The sequence below is a fragment of the Trachurus trachurus genome (assembly GCF_905171665.1).
Source record: "Trachurus trachurus genome assembly, chromosome: 24".
NCBI lineage: Eukaryota > Metazoa > Chordata > Actinopteri > Carangiformes > Carangidae > Trachurus > Trachurus trachurus.
In genome coordinates, this window is record NC_139910.1 from 15,252,413 (window position 1) to 15,273,895 (window position 21,483).

General features: G+C 41.1%; 3 protein-coding genes across 3 annotated transcripts; 1 reads left to right on the forward strand and 2 right to left on the reverse strand.

Moving 5' to 3' along the window:
* Positions 1 to 136: 136 nt before the first annotated feature.
* On the reverse strand, positions 137 to 8,282 carry lin9 (lin-9 DREAM MuvB core complex component). The gene is made up of 15 exons (XM_084000654.1): positions 8,222 to 8,282; positions 6,861 to 6,893; positions 5,458 to 5,549; positions 5,025 to 5,138; positions 4,317 to 4,447; positions 4,090 to 4,215; positions 3,794 to 3,951; positions 3,390 to 3,523; positions 2,812 to 2,940; positions 2,323 to 2,424; positions 2,148 to 2,228; positions 1,923 to 2,048; positions 1,627 to 1,809; positions 1,290 to 1,387; positions 137 to 1,135 (listed from the first exon to the last, which is right to left on the reverse strand). The coding sequence occupies exons 1-15, from the start codon at positions 8,250 to 8,252 to the stop codon at positions 1,030 to 1,032; spliced, it is 1,644 nt and encodes a 547-aa protein (XP_083856780.1). The 5' UTR covers positions 8,253 to 8,282; the 3' UTR covers positions 137 to 1,029.
* Positions 8,283 to 9,022: 740 nt separating this feature from the next.
* parp1 (poly (ADP-ribose) polymerase 1) lies at positions 9,023 to 20,098 on the reverse strand. The gene is made up of 23 exons (XM_084000348.1): positions 19,864 to 20,098; positions 18,430 to 18,592; positions 17,568 to 17,683; positions 17,227 to 17,441; positions 15,041 to 15,131; positions 14,826 to 14,942; positions 14,522 to 14,698; positions 14,169 to 14,331; positions 13,771 to 13,911; positions 13,432 to 13,677; positions 13,242 to 13,307; positions 13,012 to 13,144; positions 12,646 to 12,841; positions 12,425 to 12,553; positions 12,186 to 12,269; positions 11,862 to 11,984; positions 11,633 to 11,761; positions 11,437 to 11,535; positions 11,192 to 11,344; positions 10,935 to 11,062; positions 10,746 to 10,807; positions 10,311 to 10,425; positions 9,023 to 9,807 (listed from the first exon to the last, which is right to left on the reverse strand). Exons 1-23 carry the CDS (start codon positions 19,984 to 19,986, stop codon positions 9,726 to 9,728), a joined length of 3,051 nt encoding a protein of 1,016 aa, XP_083856474.1. The 5' UTR covers positions 19,987 to 20,098; the 3' UTR covers positions 9,023 to 9,725.
* On the forward strand, positions 16,045 to 17,130 carry adorb1a (adenosine receptor B1a; the record flags this gene model as incomplete). Its single annotated transcript, XM_084000117.1, has 1 exon — positions 16,045 to 17,130. The coding sequence occupies one exon, from the start codon at positions 16,045 to 16,047 to the stop codon at positions 17,128 to 17,130; it is 1,086 nt and encodes a 361-aa protein (XP_083856243.1).
* Positions 20,099 to 21,483: the final 1,385 nt, after the last annotated feature.

Sequence of the window (21,483 nt, forward strand, 5' to 3'; positions counted from 1 at the left end):
TTATTGTAAAATAGTAATAAAACTGTTCATTGTAAAAAGAAATATTGATTTGTTTCTGTTGTTAATAAAGACCAAAATGTGGAAAACCATATACTGCTTTGCAATATTATGTTTAATATAAAAAAGACGGAAACATTTATATACAACTGCCCTGAGGCACTCTCATATACAACTTTACAAAACTGAAAAAGGAGATTCTCTAGGAAAAACTGCTGACTTGAGTTTTCAGGGTTACATCAGTGATGCAGGCTTTAGTGTGTGGAGGGTGGGGAGGGGGTGGGGGGGTGGAGCAACAGCCATGCCAAATGTGAAAATGCAAAGATCATTTTAGGGAGTAAAAGGCATCAAAACCCCAGAGTGTCTCCTTTATAAAAATACCAAAATCTCTTTTCAGTGCACACAAAATTACAAAAGTCATTTCTGAATACATTGCAGAAATGTCAAGGATAGTCCTAATAATCAGAGATATTGTACAATTATCTACAATAAACAATTTTATAAAACATTTCTTTAGCCTCCCCTGTGCTTCCCATCAGCGGAGCAACAGAACCCAACACTTACAGGAGGAAACTTCAGAGAGATAGCAAAATATTGTTTCATAACCATACACACCTACTCAAAAATAAATAAATATGGACTATAAAAACTCTAAGAATCGATGTTTGGCACAATGAACCAATAAATAACCATTGAAAGTTTGGAGAAGTGAATTTGTGGCAATAGATATTGAAAGACTCTTTCCGATTTGTGTTCAATTGGGCGCACAAACATTTCCATACAATAAAATGGGTGGGTAAAATACTCGTGACATCCTCCCTCCCTTGCCAACGCATCAGGAGCTTGGGCTGAGTCGTTTCACCGGGACATCCAAATTCAAAGCTTGTGTAGAGGTGGTCCACCACATCCATGCAGGCTTTTGTTCAGTCTATCGACAGTTCAGGTGAAAGCACCATCTCAAAAGACAGAATTAATGGACCACACACTTGCGTGTGTGCATGCACCTGTGTGTGGTGAGGATGATGCAGGTCCTCAGACTGCATTGGTGTTGTTGGCAGCAAACGCATGCAGATTGCCCAGCTGACTAAGGCCACTCTGGATGTGTGCCACGTGGATCTCAACATTATTCTGGAAGCAACTGGAGACAAAAGAGACAATATAAGAGACTTCCATAGAAAATGCTCATGACTTATGCATTATGTATTCAATTTCAACACACACAAAACCATGGCTCATTCTGTCCATTTGACTGTACGGCAGTTTAATGGAAATGCAGCAGTACATTCATTTACCTGAGGTTGGAGGGATCGATTGATGCCTTAATATCATTAAGGGAGTCTGTTAGAGATTTGAACTCAAACGAATTCAGGTCCCCTCCATCTGCCAGACACTGAAACAAGCCAAAAATAATAGATAAAGAACATGTCATCAAAGTGTCACTGTGTAATAAAGAAGATTTTTCAAGTTTTGACGAAGATGCTCAGAGTTTCATTCACCAAAAAGATGATTTCATCTAGGAATAAATGCAATTCAAACTTAAAGCAGTGAGAATTGTCCAATGTCATCCTGATGTTTGTTACGTCACTTGAAAGCAGACGGCAGCAGTGTTGATGTTGATGTATCCTCTACCTTGATCTGTAGGAGGAGAGCAGTGAGGCGGGAGATAAGGTGTGTGAGGCCGGGGTTGGCCACACTCTGCTGCCCGTCCTTCATGGAGCTGCTCAGTTGCACCATCTGCTGGGCCTCTTCTTCACAGCGCCGCCGCAGCTCTGTGGGATGGTCAGCTGGAACCATGCCCTGATCCGGGGCCAGCTAGACAAGTACATAACGTTGTGTTAGTCATAGGTTGAGATGGAACAGTGCATGAAAGTTTCCTGTATGTTGCATCAGTGGGTGATGGGATTGATGCGTTTCCACCGACTTACCTCACAGCAAAACTGCTGAACTTCATGCAGCACTTTGTTGAGATCCTTATTGAGCTGCTCTAGTTCGAGCACTGTGGTTGCATATCGCTTCTGGAAGTCCAGGTCAATGGGCATCGAATACGACTTCTGAACATCAAGCACAAACATGAGTTGGATGAGCTTCAAGCATGAATGTCAAAACATTATTATGTATTGAGGGAAATTAAAAATAAATTGCGACTGTACCAGTTTCTCTGCCTCTGTGTTCATTTCTTTCAAGTGCTTGATATGCTCTTTTTTGATCATGAGGATTTTGGACAGTCTCGTCTAATTTGTAAAAAGGAGACACAGAATGTGTTAGAACAAAGAGTTAAACATTTTCAGGATGTCACCTTTTGGTTTTCCATTTGACAGCATTTACCACTTGGACCAGGAACTTGACAGGAAATCCTCCCAGAGTATCCCCCTCAGCACCGGGCAGTTTGTTCCTCCATGGTGACTGGTTGATAAGAGGGTCACTATCCTGTTACCAAAAAGAAAAAAGAAAAAAAATCCAACAGTGGAGTCATTCATCTTCATAAGCAATGCAGAGGCCGAGATATGCCATTCTTCTAAAGGATTGCTCTCGTCCTATCAATTTATTTTCATGAATTTGCTCTTTCACAGAAATAACACAGGACAAGGTTTGCTTTAAGATTCGTGGACTTAAGCCCTTCATAATCAATCAAATACATTTTGGACTTTACTTTGTGGCACAACCTGAGCTGTCTGTCCTATAAATCTCCCCACAGACAAAGCATATTTAAACCAAAACAAAAAAAACATTCACAACAACAATACCTAGTCATAATTATATGATTAAGTGATGGGACAGCACGTAAATGTGTTATAAGACATTGATTCATATTACCATAAGGACAGGAGTGGCAGCGGACGGGTAGGGCGCTCTGGGTGGAGTCATGAGGTTTTGCATGTAACGTGTTGTCCGGTGCTTCTGCGCGAAAGCTGAAATGGGCATGGTCTCATTGGGCTCGTTGCTCTGGAACACACAATCATCACAAGAATGCATCGTGAAACTCCTTCAAGAACAGCTATGGTAAAACTTTATTTATTTATTCATTTTCAATCACGCTGCATTGTAAGTTATATAAAGGCTGACCATTAAGATTTGTTGCATGTATAACCTCATGTACTCAGGTAATATTGACCCTAACAATTTTCATGTTAAAAAGTAGTTGTGCTGCTTACAAACGGTCATGTGATAGGAGTGTGAGGAATCAGGGAAGGATATGTCCTGATAGATAAGACCGAATCAGGAAGTGAATGTGATTGTCTTTATCTTTGTTTCCAGAGGAGGCGCCAAAAAGAATCGTTTGGATACCGGGCGTTAAAGTAGCTAAAAGTGATGCGTTTAAAAATGAAAACATATTAGTTAGGAAGTGGCTTAAGAGCAGCTATTATTTTAGCAAGCCAATATCCAAATCTCACCAGGACTTCATAGTCAGGCACAGTGTGTGTTCCCAGGCCAGTGCGGTCAAAGGTGACACGGTAGGTGGCAGCACTGGTGTCCACTGCATCTATTTGCCCTGTGAACAACCCATCATGGACCCCACGGAGTCGAGCTGTTGAAGAGAAAAAAAACCCTGCATTATAGTAATATAATAAAGATCTGCATGGACATCCATAGTTTTATCAGCCTTTCACTCACTGGCCGTAAAAATATCTGTTTGCTTCAAATTTTGCGCTCCATTTAGGGATAAAATTATCTTTCTGTTCTTCAAAAATCAGGCTAATATTGAAAGCGTAAACTGGATTCTTTTGTGGGTAATTTGTCTGCAATGTCTGTTACTGTAACTGCTCGAATTGATGCATCTACATTTCAAGCATCTTACCAGTGACTTTGGTTCCAATGATGAGAGGCAGGGGGATTTCATCAGGAAGGTCTTTGCAGTTTGACACGTCAGACAGTTTTCTTTGCTGCAGCAGGCGCATCTTCTGCCTCTTCTGTCTCAGTGCTGTTCGCTCTTCAGCAAAAAACGCAGATGAGCACCTGGATGAGAAAGAACACAGTGCTGTAAGTCTTTGAAGGAACAATCTTATATAAAAGGAAACAGTTTTAAATGCTTCATAAATCAGAGAAGGAAAAAGATTGAGTGAAAACGGTGTGTGGAAAATGTTGGCAGCATACCGTCGAGGTTTCCCCATCAGTCTCCTGATTGTTCCCCACTCAACTCTCGTCAGCTTTCTTGTTTTTAAGTTGGGAAAAGACTCCTTGAGACACAGGCAGAACTCATTGTCACCCTCAAAAAGGGGTCTGGAAGAAAAGAAAGAAAGGAATGTTGTTATACCATTATAACAATATGAAAGTTTAAATGACTGTATAACTGTCTACTGATGGGGAAAGTAAGACTTTACCTGTCGATGTTGGAATAGAACCACTCATAGATGCACCATTTGTGAGCTTTGGGTAGCTTTAGGAGGTTTCTTAATCTCAGACCTATTTTCTGGGATGCCTTTTTATCTGGTGTCACCACATTTGAAAACTTCTGTAAAGAAAAAAAGATTAAACCAAAAGTCAGTCCATCAACAGGTGCATATGCAGTTTTCGAATCTGTGGATGACTTTCAGTAAAACACAGACCACAGGATGTTAAGGGTTGTATCAGTGTACCCAGTCTGTCTTGACCTCTGTCTGCTTTACAATAAAGGGTAAAGAGAAGGTATTGACTACCATCTCCTTGTAATAAACAAACCTGTCAACATTATAATGAGGACATTTTAGTGTGCCTTTGGAAGTGCAGAGGTTTTAAAATCTTGCAAAAGAGGGATGGAACAAGACAGTGAGTTGGATAGACAAAGACAAATTTGTCCATATAAGATACACATTGGTTGTAATTTTCTGAATGACTGTGATGTAAATTTAATGCTATAGCACAGGTCGACTCAGCTGCCAGTTTACCTCCAGTGTTGTATTTACCCGTAAAAAACTAAAACATGCCCCGTGAAGCGATGTTATGTACAAGTTCTAACCTAAACCATGCTCACAAGCAAAGCAGGAGTGGGAAAGTAGGAAATGATGACCGCTTTGTCACTATGAAAACCTCTCATGGTGTGTAGGCTTTACCTGTGGTGTGGTGGTGACCCTCTGACTCCTCCGTGGGGATCTGGAGGGGAGACGCTGCTGCGGCTGTTCGTCCTCCTCCCGAAACAAACGGCTCCTTTTTGAGCTCCGTGTGGGCTGGAAAGATAAATGTGTACAGGAGTTCATCAACAGAGCCAAAAATACTGCAAGAATAAAACTATTTTCATACTGGGCACAAATACAGAAGTTGCGAATGTGTTCAATTTTAAAGACACATTATTTCTTTCAGATTTTTCAATGTAATCCTGCAGATTAAATCCAAATTCAGACAATAAAAATGAATGTATTCAGTGCCTCACAGTATCTAACATCTTACTGAATAGTAAAAAAAATTAGAATTCGTTGAACAGCATACAAAAGCTCCTTTATTGCAGCATCTTCACAATTTTAAATCTGTGAACACTGTGGTCCTTACCGTGTCCATTGTGAGGGAGGAATGTCTTCCTCTGGTGTTGTGAGCTCTTGGGAAGCTGTTCTTTTCATTCAGAGTGTTGGACAAACTACCCTCTGCATGGAAACCAATACATTTATTCATGACAGACAAAAAACTATTCACAAGCAGAAAATGATTCTAAAAATTTGCACTTAAAAATAAACTGGAATAAATTTTTCAACACTTCTCTTTGCAGATATACAGTACGGACAAACTGATATGGACAAAAAATATAGCACAATTGCAGACAGGTGGTTGGTTCAATAGAGTAGTTTACTTCCAGTCATGCTCAGTGGCATGTGGAATAAAAATGCAGAAGAGGCCCATGTGATTCTGTTTTGGTATCAAACTGAAGAAGAGAAAAACAGAGGGCCACACCTTCCTCAGGCAAGTGTGAATGTCAGAATGTGAGACATAACTGGACTGTCTCAGCACCAACAGTCCACTGTTCGTTACATAGGGAGGTATTATTGTAAGGCTGCAGTGCATAAACATGTCATCACTAAGATTAATTCTCATTTGAAAGTTCAGTGATGCAAAAAAAACACAGGCACTGGTCTACACAGAAGTCGAAAAAGTACAACAGTCAGATGAGTCGTCCTTCACCGTATTCTCGACAAATAGGTGACAGAATGGTACAGGCCTGGGTTCATGACCCCTACAGTGAAAGGATCCGGTGACTCTGTTGTGCTGTGGTGGGGGGCATTTTGATGAGATGGTTTGCCCTTAAAGGGACGCGTTACTGCAACCAATAATAAAGGTGTTCTGAATGATCACCTTTACCCTATGATGACACATTTCTGTCCAGATGGAAGCGGTCTCTGCCAGGATGACAACATACCCTCATCTGTAGAACACAGGTGGTCACTGAATGGTTTGACGAGTTTGAAAATTATCTGAATCATCACTGAAATCATTAAAACAGCAAATGAGGCAATATCTTTTGGAAGAATGCCAATCCATTGATCCAGTTTAATTCCAGAGACTTGCAGAATCAATGCCAAGATGCACTGAATCTGTTCTGGCACCACGTGGTAGCCAAACATCTTACTAAGGTACTTTAAGTTGTTTTTTGTATTTGATTTGTCACCATCTGTATTTCCATCAGGACTGTATAATGTTCAGGATGTATAGGTGTTAGCTAATAGCGGGTCAGAAAGAAGTGTAATCCAATAAAGGATTTAAGAATCCTGATAGTTAAGCAGTAAAGTGATATATGTATCTCTCAGTCAAGACAAGACAAAATTAGAGTCATTCTGCACTGAAAAAGTACATTCTGGCATACAGACAATCACGTTGCAGTTTCCAGTAGCTCCCATTGTACTTACACAGATGGTGCCAAGAACAAATGTAGAGAGTGATAGATATAGAAATTGCCTACATACCTTTTAGACTGACAAGTGCCTCTGCTGAAGAGCCTGGGGAAGAGGACAAATTGGGCTATATCAATCTACAGTCTCACACATTCATTAACAGCATTAGGGGAAAAAACAGATATTATCTTTATGAGGAACAAAGAGCTAAAAAAAAAAGTAATGCAGCCTATTACAACAATCCTGCATTAAATCCTGTCTACTTGAAGGCTATAATATAATAGTAAAGAAGTAATAATTATATGTCATGATTATTTTAGTAGACAGCAGTGCTTTTAAACTATAATGCATCACAGAAAGACATATCTGTTGTTTAGACTAACCTGAATGATCTGAACAGAGAAGGACAAAATACTAGGAATGAAGAGAACCATATGTACTCTCTACTGTATTAATTTTGTCAGTTCAGTGTCCCCACTGAGATGACTGATAATAATGCCCAAATATTTTGCTAAACATGTTACTATGATGGAAAAATATAATCATGCTGTGCTCTCTTATTATAAGTTAATGGTTTTGTTTTTAAGTCCATATGAGTAAATGATGTACGTTTACTTTTGCTATCAAGGAAAACGTCTGAAAATCACTGACGTCTACGAGTCCTTTAAATACTGACAGCAGCCAGCTGGGTTAACCTGGAGTTAGATATAGTGAAGGCTAGCGCAGTCAGTTAGGCCTTTACCCCCAAATTCAGCTGTCAAGCACGGCTTTAACATCAGCTGACCATGTCATATCAAAGAAAGGAGCTGAACGAGCTAACGTTACACTTGGTTACGACCCAGAGAGCATATTCAATCACGTTAACTTAGGTTCACTTCAACTAAAAAATACTATTTCAGGTGTTAACTAGCCAGATAACTTGGCTGGTTTCTCTTAACCAGCTTGTCAAAATGAAACACAACGCGTTACCATGCAACTTTAATCTGCGCTAACTACCGTTAAATGTAAAGAAGGTGTCACAGGAGACCGATAATCTATAATCAGAGAAACACATAGCTAGTAGCTAGCGTACACTCTGTGCCAACTGTAACGTTTTAGCAGCACCTTTTGTTATTGCTGCGTGCGATATGGGGTTAGCAGACGTTAGCTCGTAGCTAAGCTAACGTTATTTGTTTACCCAGTTGGGCTAAAGTAACTTGCTCAACTCCTACATTAGCTATGGTTAGCCTCTCGTGCTAACAAGCGTTAGCTGCCCTGGACGCACCGGTATGTCTTTGCGTCTAAAAAAACTGACGTTACGAAGTCTGCCTAAAACTTACGGTATTCATTATCTGGAAAACGGCAGCAGCTTTTAACCAAATATGTATTTTTATCACCCCGGGGCCGTTGTGTGTTTAAACTGCAAAACTCCTTGAATTTGTGTTGTTACTCACTCTCGTCTAACAGCTGGTCCATCTCCGCCATCTTGAATTAGCCGCGCCGCTTTTTCAAAGACCTTGTCAAAATGCATTCTGGGTCGGGACGCAGTCTGGAGGGCGATTTGAGACATAAAAAACACCATAATTCATCAATCCCGTGGTTGGAGATTCACGTCGTTGTGTATGTTCAATTCATACGATCATTTAGTTTACACAAAGCTTACTTTTCATACAAAGTGCAACGGGAAATGCTTAGAAAACCGTTTCATAAAAAAAAAAAATCTGGATTGAATGAACACACAGCAATAGCCCTCCCTTGTTTCATGCAACACGAATTTATTTTTTCTTTATCGTTGAAAAGGCCTGGTCAGTGTTTTATTCTAAGTTAGATATATTACCCACAGATGTAAGTTGTTACTTTGAAGTTGTATGCACCAGAAAACCAGTGTAAAAATGTTTTTACATGAAAAAATGAACATCCCTGGGAAACTATCTTTTTACTAACTAAATATTTACTAACTTTTTCTGTCTACTAAGATGAGGGATTTGTAATGTTTATAATGCCAAGTCTAAGATCCAACAACCTCCTCATGAACCCAATAGTTTTTACATATTTTGCTCACACTGACCTTTGACCTGTTGAAGAAGAGCGTAACACCAACAGGAAATAAATTGTCCCATACAGATTAGAACTAATTTCCCTGCTGAAATCAAATCTAAAATTGAAGGAGAATCTAAAATGCAGTACGACCTTTTACAGTCTATGAGTACGACAAACAAAAATCAAAATACAATCATGTAACTTTCAGTTTTTTATTTTGTTTGAGGTAAGCAGGAAAAACACTATAAGAAAAAGTGTACCACATACCATGGCAGTTGTTTCTTTCACAGAATATTCTGCATAAACATGAACTACATATTTTTTTATTTTTTGCAAGGAAGACAGTTTGAGAGACGAACAGAACACACTGAAACATGTATATACAGGTCAAACCTTGTACAGTATCTTTGAACCAAAAAGTCTACAAAATGTTCATCTTAGTCACTATTTTACTGGGGAAGCTTTGCAAAACATAAACACTGTATTTATGTATGTCTGCGGACTGGTTGCGCAAAACCCATAACTATTGCTGCACTATGCCTTATTAACTAAAGATGTATTCAAAGAATCAAGAAATGAAATCCCTCTCAAAATCAGGATGAGACAAAACTAATATTTCTGGTGTCCATGTCTAAACCAAAACCTTTATAGTATGCACTGTTCATCAACTACTCTACTGAGCTGCAGGTTTGAGTCACAAGTAGGTATAGGTACCTAATGCAATAGTAAGGAAGGCTGCCAACTATTAAACCTGATGAAGAAGCAATAAAGTGACTGGAGAGTTTCAGTGACCGCTGCAAAGCGTGGTGTGGCATCGCTCCTTTGCCAAACATCTTGTGTAGCAGAGAATGAAGCCCAGGCGTTTGGAGGCAACAGTGGTCTTTGTTTTCACAGATGGAGGATCGGACACAGCCCCTCTCACCACAGGGACGTCTGGTAGTTGAACTTGATCTTCAGGAGATACTTCATGTTTATCTGTGATATATCATACACAATGTACCTGGAGGAGGAGCGGTTAAGGAAAAAAGAGACTATACAGATAATCTTATCAACACTGGGGGAAAAAATTTAACTTTCACAAATTAGACATGAGAAGTGAACAGAAATAGACATTCTAGGGCTAGAGATCATTCATTTGATAACTATGAGTGACCTGAGGAAATCTGGTTGGTTCAAGATAGTACACTACCACCAAGCACCATACAAAGACGTGATGTCAGAAAAGATTAGTTATCTAATTACAGAAAGATGTTGGTGCCTCAGAGTGGTCTACATCATGATCATGAGGTTAGGAAAGAACTTTCAGTGCTCTTAAAATGAGCTTAGGCCCCCAAAAAGAAAAGTAACATCGGGACTAAATTCACATTTAAAATTAAATTAATGATTGCAACTTCAGCATCAATCAGAGTCAATTTACCCAACAATATCTGCAGGGTAAATTTAGGCCCACGGGGCAAAATTACTATCAAAATCACAGACCAGTAGATAAATATTAAAGGATACTCGTTGTACAGTAGACTTGTGTCGTCGATGTTGGTGTTGGCTCCTTTTCCCAGAGGCACTTGCACCCCGTCTAAGGTGACGGAAGCACCTGGATCAGGAGCAGTTCTACCCAAACCTGGAAAAAAAAAAGATTTGTTTTTACCAAATGTCCATTCAACACAATGGTACAATTTAAACACATGACTAGCAGCTAGTCAGTAAAAAACATGTAAATAATGACACATTACAGTTAAGTTACAGTAACATTCATTAGTGACATTTGCCAAAGTCTTTCTTTTCATTATTATTAAAAATAATAAAGGTAAGTGCTATAATTTCACCGATCTGCCATTTATAATAAAATGTGGTGTAGAGACACATTCCCCCATCCCTGTTTTGAATTATTAAACAATGACACACCATTACATAATTGTGTGTGTGTTACCAGTTTCTCACCTTTAACACTGTGTTTGCCCTTTGGTAATTTTGTTATGTGAGAAGCCTTCTTCAGTTCATGCCTGCGGTAAAAGAAAGCGAGACGCATTAATTTACAATCAACACCAAAGACATGTCTAATAAAACACACAAGACAAAGAGGCTGATATACAGTACAGCCGTTTTTGAAGAACTAGGACAGTCACTCACATGTTGCCGAGGGCGACCTCAGCCAGCAGTATGAGGCCTGTAGGGTCCGACTGGGAGGTGTGACAGTAGTTTGCACTCTTGGACACCATGTCAGCAAAGTACACACCTTTGCCGAACATGTAACCAGTCTAGAGAAAAATGAAGCAAAACCAACTTGAAACATCACAAAACGTAGCTATTTATGAATGTAAATGAATGTATTGGTTTGTTATTATTTAGGAAAATACAAAGTCATCTTATATCAAAAAACCACGCACCACTGGGGCCTCTGGAGGGGCAATACGAAGACCCTGAGACAAGATACCAGCGTAGTTGGTGGCGCGAGAACCGTGCCACAGCAGCTGGCGATTGTGTAGCTCCTCGAATGCACGGTACCGCTGGCGCTCTCCCTCGCGGACAATTTTGAAGATCTGAAAGACGATAACAAGTTGATGATTTGTGCCTTTCAACACTTACAGCATGTTATTCATGCTTCGTGTCTCGTTAAAACTGTTTGACTTACTTCTTGCACTTCCAGTGTGTAAGTGTTGTGCGTGGCGGCATGGGTGTTCTTGACATATTGGGTAATGATCTCAGCCTCCTTTGTGGTCTTGTCGACAACCTGTGAAAAGAACATATCAAATATGTGAGTCTTTCCCACCATCACCTCTTTCTGGCGTGACTATGAAAAAATAAAACACGAGGGTAAAACTACTCACCTCGATCCTGGTTTTGAGTTTCTCATAGTTGATGTCAATGGGATCATTCTCATTATCCTGGGCCCCTCCTCTTAGCAGACTGTACGCCACTTCAATATCCAACAGGTTGTCCAACATCTGGACTTTAGCCTGGAGAGGAGAAATAAATGCACATGTATTTATCATTTCCGGCTTATCGGGGATATGACAGAGAAAAATGTGTAGTATGATGAAGTATCTGTGCCCTCACTTGAATGTAGTCCAGGTTGTTGAGCAGTGGAGGCTTCTTCATGCCAAAATCGTGAGGTATCAGGGTGTAGAAGCGATTGGAGAGATCCAGAATCTGTGACTCTATTACACTATCAGACACAGCCTGAGGGAAAAAAGAAAAATTGCAAACTTGATGAAAATTATTTTAAAAAGACTCTCAACAGATATAAGTGGTCCAATGACTGGCACAGAAGAATCATTCACAAATCTTTTTGAATTAACGTAAAAAAAATTAAGAAAAAATACAATTTAAAAAAACAAGGGTAACAGCTGGGATGTGTTTTCAGGAGGAGCTGTTACTGACCTGCTGTACTTCAGTGAGGAGAGCGTAGGCACCCTGGATCTGCCTCTTGCTCAGCTTTCCAAGTGGCATCTTCTGGAGGTCAATCTGCAAGACAGGAAAGGAAACACAAGATGTAAATACTGTATGTGGGACACATAAAGGAATGATGAAGCTTTAACAACACAGGAAAACAAGATAAACCCATCTAAGGTGGCTTCTCTCTCACTTTTGTTTATTCTCCAAACAGTTGAAAGTCTTACCTCAAACTCCACCATGGCCTTCTTCATGCTCTCTACATCAAAGATCATCTTGATCAGGTCCTGGACAGGTCTGGCCAGCTTGGATTTGGTGCCAGCTGAGGCCGTCAGCCTCTTCACTGCCTCCTCATCCTGCCCAGTAACAACAAATAAAAGCTGGTAAGACACAGCAACACATCTGCTGTGGGATATTTGCTTCCCTGATTCCACGTGTCTGTACAAACCTGTCCGTAGTCGATCTCCAGTGGGTAGAACTTATTGGGATATTTGGTGAAGTTGGAGGTGCTCCACTCGTTGCCCGTCTTCTCCTTGTACACACCCAGGAAGTTGTCCAGGGCCGAGTTCTTGTCATGAAACTTGTCCAGCTTGTTGCCTCCGATGGTGGTGCCCACCCTGCCCCATGACCTGAACACCCAGTATCTGCACACAGATCAGAGAGGCAGTGTGAGAGACATTCAAGTTAGTCTTTGGACAGAGCTGAAGCAGTATAATGGGAGGGGGCTATGTTCAGATACAGCATGTTTCTGTTGCTTCTCTTTCTGAGCTGAACGTTCCTCTCAATAGCCTGTGACCAAATTAAGTGAAATCACCTTTTCTGTACATCATCCTCTAGCAGCTGCAGTTTGTAGTAGGAGTTGGTTCCTCTGACAATGTCCACAAGACCCAGGGTGGCACTGTACATCTTCCCACTCTGTTCTAGTACATGGGCGCTGTTCTCCAGACCTACAGAAAAGACATTAAAAAAAAAAAATCACCACTCACATTCAGAAGATAAAAAAGGACATAAATCATTTCTTCAATTGAAGTTATTCATGAGTACCTGAATCTGGATCCACAGCAGCTCCTCCTTTGACTGTGAGTTTCATCTTTTTGGCTTTGCTACCACCTGTACAAGCAATTATTTATAAATATGAATATACACAATGAGCAGAACAGGTCTGTGCTATAACACAAGTCTATTTGAGGCAACTCTTTAAAAAAAATTGCAAATCATTTTGGGCATCATTTACCTTCCTCCTCCTTCACTCTCCCTGTGCTCTTGGTGGTTCGTTCCAACGTTCCAGACTTGGAGGCCACAGACGGAGCCTGAGTCTCAGTTTTGACCTCTGCCCCCCAAGGTGAGATGGCGTGCAGGGAGACAAGTTCCTGGAGCGCTTTGCCCGACGACTTGATGTCCGTGAGGAAATCCTCCGAGACCACGCGCACGTTAGCGTCCTTCACCTCCTCCATTTTCTTACTCATCTTCTCTACTTCCTCTGTGAAGAATGTGTTAGAAGATAGATAGGAAATGTTAGGTGAATAAATATGTACCTGAGGGCACTTTTTGATCTCCCTTTATCGTTACTCACTCTTGGTGCTGAGGCAGAGTGACGCCTTGCTGGCTGTGCTCGTGATCTTTCCACCCAACTCCTCTACAGCTGCTTTCAGGTCATCCTTGTTCTTGGTCAGCTTACCCACACCCAGCAGCTTCATACCAGTCAGAGGTTTGTCTGTTGGATCAAATAACATATGAGCACAACCTTTATTATATAGATACCATTGTATTAATGTATTTAAATGACCACTGCACTGAAGTTTTTCTGAAATGTAATTATTATATATGAAAGTTAATACATTTTGAGATTCAAGTTCAGACTCACTCTCTAAATTGAATCAAAGAACAAGCTCAGCGTACAGAGAGAATATAGAAATCATTATCTTAATATTTTTAGGATATTAACACACTGCTTTAAGTTCTGTCTCTCACCTGAAGGTGCTCCCTCTGGCAGTCTCTCTGTCGGGGCACTCGATGCACTCGCCAGTGGTTTGGCTTTGGCTTCTGTCGGGGCTTGGCTGGGAGCCTCCTTGGGGTAAACCCTGTCCTGTCGCTTGAATTTGAATTTTTTAAGGAAGGGAACCTCATTGAATTCCTGAAATGAGATGACAGGGCAGAAATTTGTTAAACATAATTGGAACCGAAGACTTATATTATATATATTAATCCTGCTACTTTTTTATTAGCTCCTATTTCCTGTATGCTGCCTACGGGCCAAGATGAACGATCTAAGCAGGTAAAGGTTTCCAGAAAAAGAACTTGAGTCAAGAAATGAGGTGACCTACCTTTGGGATGACCCAGTCCTTGCGTGCAGGTGTTGTCGTTTTGAACACACACTTTGTCCAAGCTGAAATGTCCCCTGTACAGTAATAGGCATCGCCCTTGAACACCAGCTGGCCCTTGCACTCTTTACAGGCCTCAAGGGCACCAAAGGACATGCCGTCGGCCAGGCAGTCCACCACCTGTCCATTAAACAACACTTGTCATAAACAATAACAATAACTGTATGTTGGTTATACTAAAGGAATGAGTAGTAAACCAAAAAAAACAAAACAATGAGGCTTTAGATGCACAGAAAACCTCTCTTACATTTGTCTCTCCAGAGGGAACCTCCTGACTATTTGCAATCAGCAGCTCCTTCATGTCGTTGATTGAACAATATTTCCTCAACTTGTCCTTGATTCCCCAAATCAGCTGGCTTTGGTTCTGTGATTGCAAACACCACACAACAGAGCAACACATTAACAACATTACAGTCACTACACAATATGGGCTACATTTCAAAATATGACAGAAAAATGTACCTTCAGCTGCTCTTCCAGTTTCTTCTTCTCATCCTCTTCCTCCTTCTTCTGTTTCTTTGACATGCCGTCCACTTCGTCGGATTTACGTTTCCTGCGAGGGCAGACAAAAGACGGTCAAAATTGTTTTCTTCCAAACTTTTGTTGTTTCGTCTTTTTTTAATTATTCTACACGGACCAAAAAAAAAATAGTAGAAGGTGAAAAGAAAACATCCAAATTAACTTCCTAAATGAGGTCACAGGACGACCGAGATGAGGAACAAACAAGGCTGAATCTGACACCTTCACTCATTAGGCAAATTCATCAGGGCCCCTCCATCAGTTAATGGACGCACAAACGCAAGCTGGAACACGTCTCCACAATCCCAGGCGTCGGGGCTGATATCATCTACTCTGCCCTGACAAGACAAATCTATTAGCTCCCCATGAGACCAGTCCCACACCGGCATTTCAGTTAATGACCACCGAACGGCACTTGGTCTCCGTCTGATCCTTTAGAGCCCTAAAAAACAGGACAAACAGCCCTTATCTGACAACAAGTGACATCAAGAGGGAGAGAGGGATTTCTATAAAATATTATCTTGCTCAGAGAGGAGTGTTCTTTTGATCTTTAACGTCAGGGCGAGTGGACTTAATCAGTTTCCCTGCTGTCAAGGGAGTGATAATGAAATTCTTAGTTTGTTGAGCAGCCGGGATCACACAAGTGAATATTGGTGAGTATTTTACTTATTTGAAATATTTCATGCGCTTATGTACAAGATTGCTTCAACCTCTGCCCTCAAAGCTTTCCCTTGTTTTCTCTCCTTTTTCCTTTGTCCTTTTATTTTGTGTCCTTGTCCTTGGGATTTTGTAGTTTGTATGTTCAATAATGATTTGTATGGACTGCTTGGTAATTTTTAAACCGAATCAAATGAAATAAATAATTAAAAAAAGTTGGAAAAAAAAAATGTGTGAAGCAGTGAAGATTGATTTCTAACTTGAACTTATTTCCCCTCCTCAGGATAACTATGGAAAATACGAGTGCACCGTTGATGCTCTACACGTTCCCACAAACGATAAATCCATCCCGTCTCTCTTCTTCCCTGCAACCTCTCCAGAACTCTTCATCCGCCTCTTCCTCGCCTCCACCAGCTGACGTGCTCATTTCCCCAAATGTGGCGTACATGGCGGCCGAGCTCGTCATCGCCTTTCTCTCCACGGTGGGCAATTTACTCGTCTGCGTCGCGGTGGGCATCAACCGCCGGCTGCGCACCGTCACCAACTACTTCCTGGTGTCGCTCGCGGTCGCCGACATCTGCGTGGGCGCCATCGCCATCCCCTGCGCCATCCTGACCGACGTGGGCCTGCCGCGCCACCGCCTCTACCTGTGTCTCCTCATGCTGAGCGTTCTCATCATGTTCACCCAGAGCTCCATCTTCAGCCTGCTGGCGGTGGCCGTCGAGCGCTACGTGGCCATCTTCATGCCCTTTCGGTACCGGGCCCTGATGACCTCTCGCAACGCGCTGCTGGTCATCCTCGCCACGTGGCTGCTGGCCTTCCTCATCGGGCTCGTGCCGCTCATGGGCTGGCACAAGACGCCTCCTGATTCCGGCCACTGCTTCTTTGTTTTTGTGGTGGACATGACCTACATGGTGTATTTCAACTTCTTCGCGTGTGTGTTGGCGCCGCTGGTCATCATGTTCCTCATCTACGCGCAAATCTTTGTCATGGTCAAGCGGCAGGTGAGGCGCATCGCGGCCGAGCAGGGCGGCCGAGGGGAGAGCATGCGGCGCGAGGTGAAGACGGCCACTTCGCTTTTTCTGGTTCTTTTCCTCTTCACCGTCTGCTGGATCCCGCTGCACGTCATCAACTGCTTCCTGCTGCTGTGCCCGCGCTGCCCCGTGCCGCTGGAGCTCCTGCTCGCCGCCATCATCCTGTCGCACGCAAACTCTGCCGTCAACCCGTTCCTGTACGCTTACACGATGACGGCTTTCAGGGACACATTCAAAGCCATTTTCTTGTGCTGCAGGACAGCAGGAGTGAGAGAGGCTTCAAATCGGGGTGGGAATGAGGACAGAGAGGGAACCGCCGTGCAAAACGCACACCAGACCTGACCGGGCTCTGAAGTCTGAATAATAAACTGCCCAACATTCCTCACAACACGAAAAACTGCTCAGAAGACTTTAGTCCCACATTGTTTTTTATCTCACCCTTCAGATTTGACAGCAGGAAGCCTCTTCTTCAGCTCCTCCTTGTCTTCAGCTCGTAGCGCGTTGAAGCCCTTGAGCAGGGCAGCGGTGTATTCAGGTTTGAAGGCCAGCTCCTCCCTGCGGCTCACGAAACAAGCTGTGTGGTACCAGCGGTCGATCAGACCCAGCTGGGGCTTCTCTGGGTCCACAGTTTTCTTGGACACACGGATCTGATCCTAGAGGAGAAACCAGAGGAGCAGAGGCTTTAGCGAAGCAGTTTCAAGAGAGATAGCACTTAAAAAATATAATATTTATGTCATTTAGAGTTTTATTTGTTGTAACTTTGTTGTAACTGTCGTCACCTTTTCTATTTTCTGCTCACAGCCTTTGCATGTGCTGCGATTGGACTTGGCATATTCCACCGCAAAGTCATTCAGTGATTTTCCCCCTGCAGCTCCACTCTTCTGGTCCCCTTTTCCTACAGGAAGAAAGCCATGCAATTGTGTTTTTTTTTGTCATCCAATGTACACTATGTAATGACAACCTTTATATTTCTACATTTCTGAGGATATATTATATTCACAAGATGATTTAAGTTTAGAGGTTGCAATAGAGGTTATGTGCAATTTGGGTCATGGACAACAAGGTTAATGGCTGTAGGGTCTAGTGCAACTGTGTGAGGCTTTAAACTGTTTGTTTTTTTTAAATCTATTTTCTTCTCTTGTTATGATCACTGCTGATACTGTATGTACTTTTTTTGTTTTGTTTTATTGTACTTGCGTGTGTATGTTCTTCTTTAAGTCAGTATTCTGTTTGTATTGGTCTTCTATGGTTCTTCTAGGTATTTGTCATGTGTCTTTTTTTACTATTACAACAAACTGCCTGGGGACTACAGACAGAAATTATCCATGACCATGGCTATAATCAGGCATATTTATATGTGTACAATGTCCATTAATATGCGTGGTCCCCAATCTAAATAAAAAAAAATTAAGACAAAAAAGAAAGACCAGCAGTCAAACCTCTCTAAACAGGATTCAATAACTGTGCATAATGTCTCTATGTAAGCATGTAAAATGTTATAAACTATGCTTGCTACACGGTGTCAGCTCCTCACCAAAGGTCTGACATAATTTCCATGTATACACACTGAGACAATAAGGAGTGTGTGTACACGGCTGTGTGTGGTGTTGTTACATCATTTTACCAATATTTTTTACTGACCTCCTGCAGCTCCACCACTTTCAATGGCCTTTTTGACCTTCTCCTGGTCTTCCCAGCGAAGGCCAGAGAAGCCAGCGATGTCAGCCGTGGACTGAGCTGCCGCTCGCTGCCAGAAGCAAGAGAAGTGGTGCCAGTGGGGGACCTTCCCATCAAACATGGGGGACTAAAGGGCAAAAAAACAACGACAAAACAAACAATATTAATTAATACAATATGTTAACAGTGAACCAGAGGTGACTCAAGATAAAAACTACATCCGCCTAGACCTAAATTTTGTATGATTAATGTATTACTTACTCTTTTTACTTACAGATATGTGTAAAAATGTGTACACAAAAACAAAGTGCTCCTTATTTAAAAGGAAAGATGCTCCTGAATTAATTATTAAAACCATACTTCTATAGTGTAGCAGCTTATGAGAGGAAGACTGTGGAGAGTCAGATATCTTTAGTAAAAACCAGTGATTTGAGGGTGTTGTTATGTTTTCTGTTCACTAAAAATCAATTTCATAGTCATCACGTGTTCTTGTCACTAATAACTTTGCACTAAGATGAGCTTCAGGAACTCTGTGGCAGATTTATCTGACATGGTTGAAAGTTGTTTTTTGCAATGCAGTGTCATATGAGATAAGTTGCACTTCCATGGGGGCTGGGCAGTAAGTATGACAATAGACAGCATTGAGCCCCCACCACAGGAAAGACTGAGGAATACTTAATAACTAACAGATGTGAACTTCTTATTTGATTCATTTATATCTGTGTGAGTACATATATACATTATCTATAAACTAACATAGTTAATTAAAATATGGCCATTCATTAATTTGGAATGAGCATTGAAGTGAGGAAAGTGTCCTGTGCCAGTGCTGACTTCTGATAATCAGACTGACTCATTCTGACTGAAGTGAAGTGATTAAATCCCTGGAGCTGCTCCACTCGCCATGAATAAGGAGACTCGAGAAGCTTCTTTGACATTAGCCTCTTGGTTGATTAATTCCCAGTAGGGGAGCAGCAGCAGTTTTTTTCTCTCTCCAGACTAGTATTGTTGCTGTTGTGTTGCTGATGCTTGTGCATTAAGTTGCAGTCGCAGATATGTAGAATATAACAGATGCATGATGGGTTTTATGAGTAAAAGTTACTTGAGTAAACAGCAGGATGCATTACTGCGATGATGCGACGTCAAGAAAAGGCTCAGTGGCTCTTTGTGAACAAAATTCAATAGACAATGTCAGCCATTTAAATGCTAACGAGGGCCTAACCCACTGAAGGGAAACCATGCTATGAACTGCACATTCATATTAGCCGGTTAGCTGACTGGTATAAACTATACCCGCACAATAAACTACAGGTTTCAGCGGCAGCACCGTGGAAGTAACGGCGGCTACCGGGGGCAGCTTTCTGCGCATAAAGTGTCTCCACTCGTCGCTGCGTTTACCTGCACCATGATGGCCATCCTCAGCGAGCCTTTAGCTATGTTTTCTTTGCATTTCTTGCACGAAGCGCGGCCGCTTTTGGCGTACTCCGCCGTGTAGAGCTTGTCCTCCTGAGAATCTGCCATGGTTCCTCACGACGAAGACAAAAATTAAGGAGCGGGGGAAGTGAGGAGAACTTTCTATGGATGACAAGGGAAGGGGGCAACAACAATCAATGCATGCACGGGCCACGGAGGAGAGCAATCCCGCGTGCCTGCAGGGAGGGCGCTACAAGACAGGAGGGCTCACTTCGATGAGTTTTCCTGAGCGTAAAGCTACAAGCAGCTCTTTTCAAGATAATACAGAAAGTAGTAGTTTACATGAGCTACATTCTGAGTATGAGTGAACATATGTGTTTTTTTCTTCTGATTCTGATATTGTAAAGACTACAGCTCTTATAATTGGATTGAAGTCAAAATATTGTGAAATGTGAAATGTGCAAGAAAAAAACCCCTAAAAAAATACTATCAATAGGCTATCTGATGTATTATCTAGAAATAAGTAAGACAAATTTAAAGATTATAATAATAAGTAATTAGAATATTATTGGCTCCAGCCTCCAGCCCAAGTGTCCCTGCACAGATAAGTGATGCACAACCAATGCATGGTTGAATGGAAATAAAGATAATACAGTATAGTTTGTTATTTGTCTACACAAACACAAAGTGGCAAAAGTACAAGAAAGCAGCAGTATAAATGTGATCAGATACCGTGCAGGCGTTTATCAATTCAATTCAATTCAATTCAAACAGCTTTATTGGCATAAACAGAAATGTGTTTTTGCCAAAGCATTTACAAAATATTTTCATACATATTACTATACAATTCATATTTTGTACAGTACAATACATGTATGTAATATGTGTAATATGTAATTGTATAAAATTGTATTGTACTGTACAAAATATGAATTGTATTGTAATATGTATGCGTTTATCTATCTTGGCAAAGTTCTTTTGTTTTAAACTCTCAAGTGAGACATCTTTCATAATAGACGATCTCCGCGCCGGCCGTGGAACACCCGCGCTCCTGGCAGCCAGAAATAATCGAGTTAGGATAACTCGTCTTATGAGGAAAGAGTTTATGGGGAAACCAAAGGAAAAAACGAAAACATATATACATCCCCTATTATCTAGTTAGTCTGCTAAATCCAAATCAAATGTTGAATATTTCTAGTCTAGTCTGTATTATAAGAACTTAATAAATGACATAGCCTAAGCATCAAAAATGAATCATAGGCTACTGTTATAATGAAAACACCACTCTCTTTTTTAAATGTCTGTTACTAGTTTTATTAACAGAAATTGCACACTATTAAATAGCTTTTTTTGTATAAATGGTTAAAAAAAAAATCATACACCTAGGAAAAAAAGAATAACAAAATGTGACAATTTGACTGTTAACAGAATAGATTTCCAGAAAGACCAAACTTCCAGAAAACACAACCTTCTTTTAAAGGCCCAGCCCAGTATATTAAATACATCAATAAAGACCTTTGGTTGTTTTTATCTACATTTGCAATGGTTGATGGGTTTATAACCACACCCTTTGGGTTTATATAGCCTAACTTAAGATATTTTAAG

Coding starts and splice junctions, on each gene's coding strand:
- lin9 (XM_084000654.1), bottom strand. CDS start 8,252: ATGGCGGAGATGGACCAGCTGTTAGACGAGA. Junction 6,894..8,221: donor GGACCAGCTGTTAGACGAGA/GTGAGTAACAAC, acceptor CCTCTTCCCCAG/GCTCTTCAGCAGAGGCACTT. Junction 4,216..4,316: donor TTCTATTCCAACATCGACAG/GTAAAGTCTTAC, acceptor CTTTTCTTCCAG/ACCCCTTTTTGAGGGTGACA.
- parp1 (XM_084000348.1), bottom strand. CDS start 19,986: ATGGCAGATTCTCAGGAGGACAAGCTCTACACGGCGGAGTACGCCAAA. Junction 18,593..19,863: donor GGATGGCCATCATGGTGCAG/GTAAACGCAGCG, acceptor TTTGCCCTTTAG/TCCCCCATGTTTGATGGGAA. Junction 11,536..11,632: donor AACTCAAAACCAGGATCGAG/GTGAGTAGTTTT, acceptor TTCTTTTCACAG/GTTGTCGACAAGACCACAAA.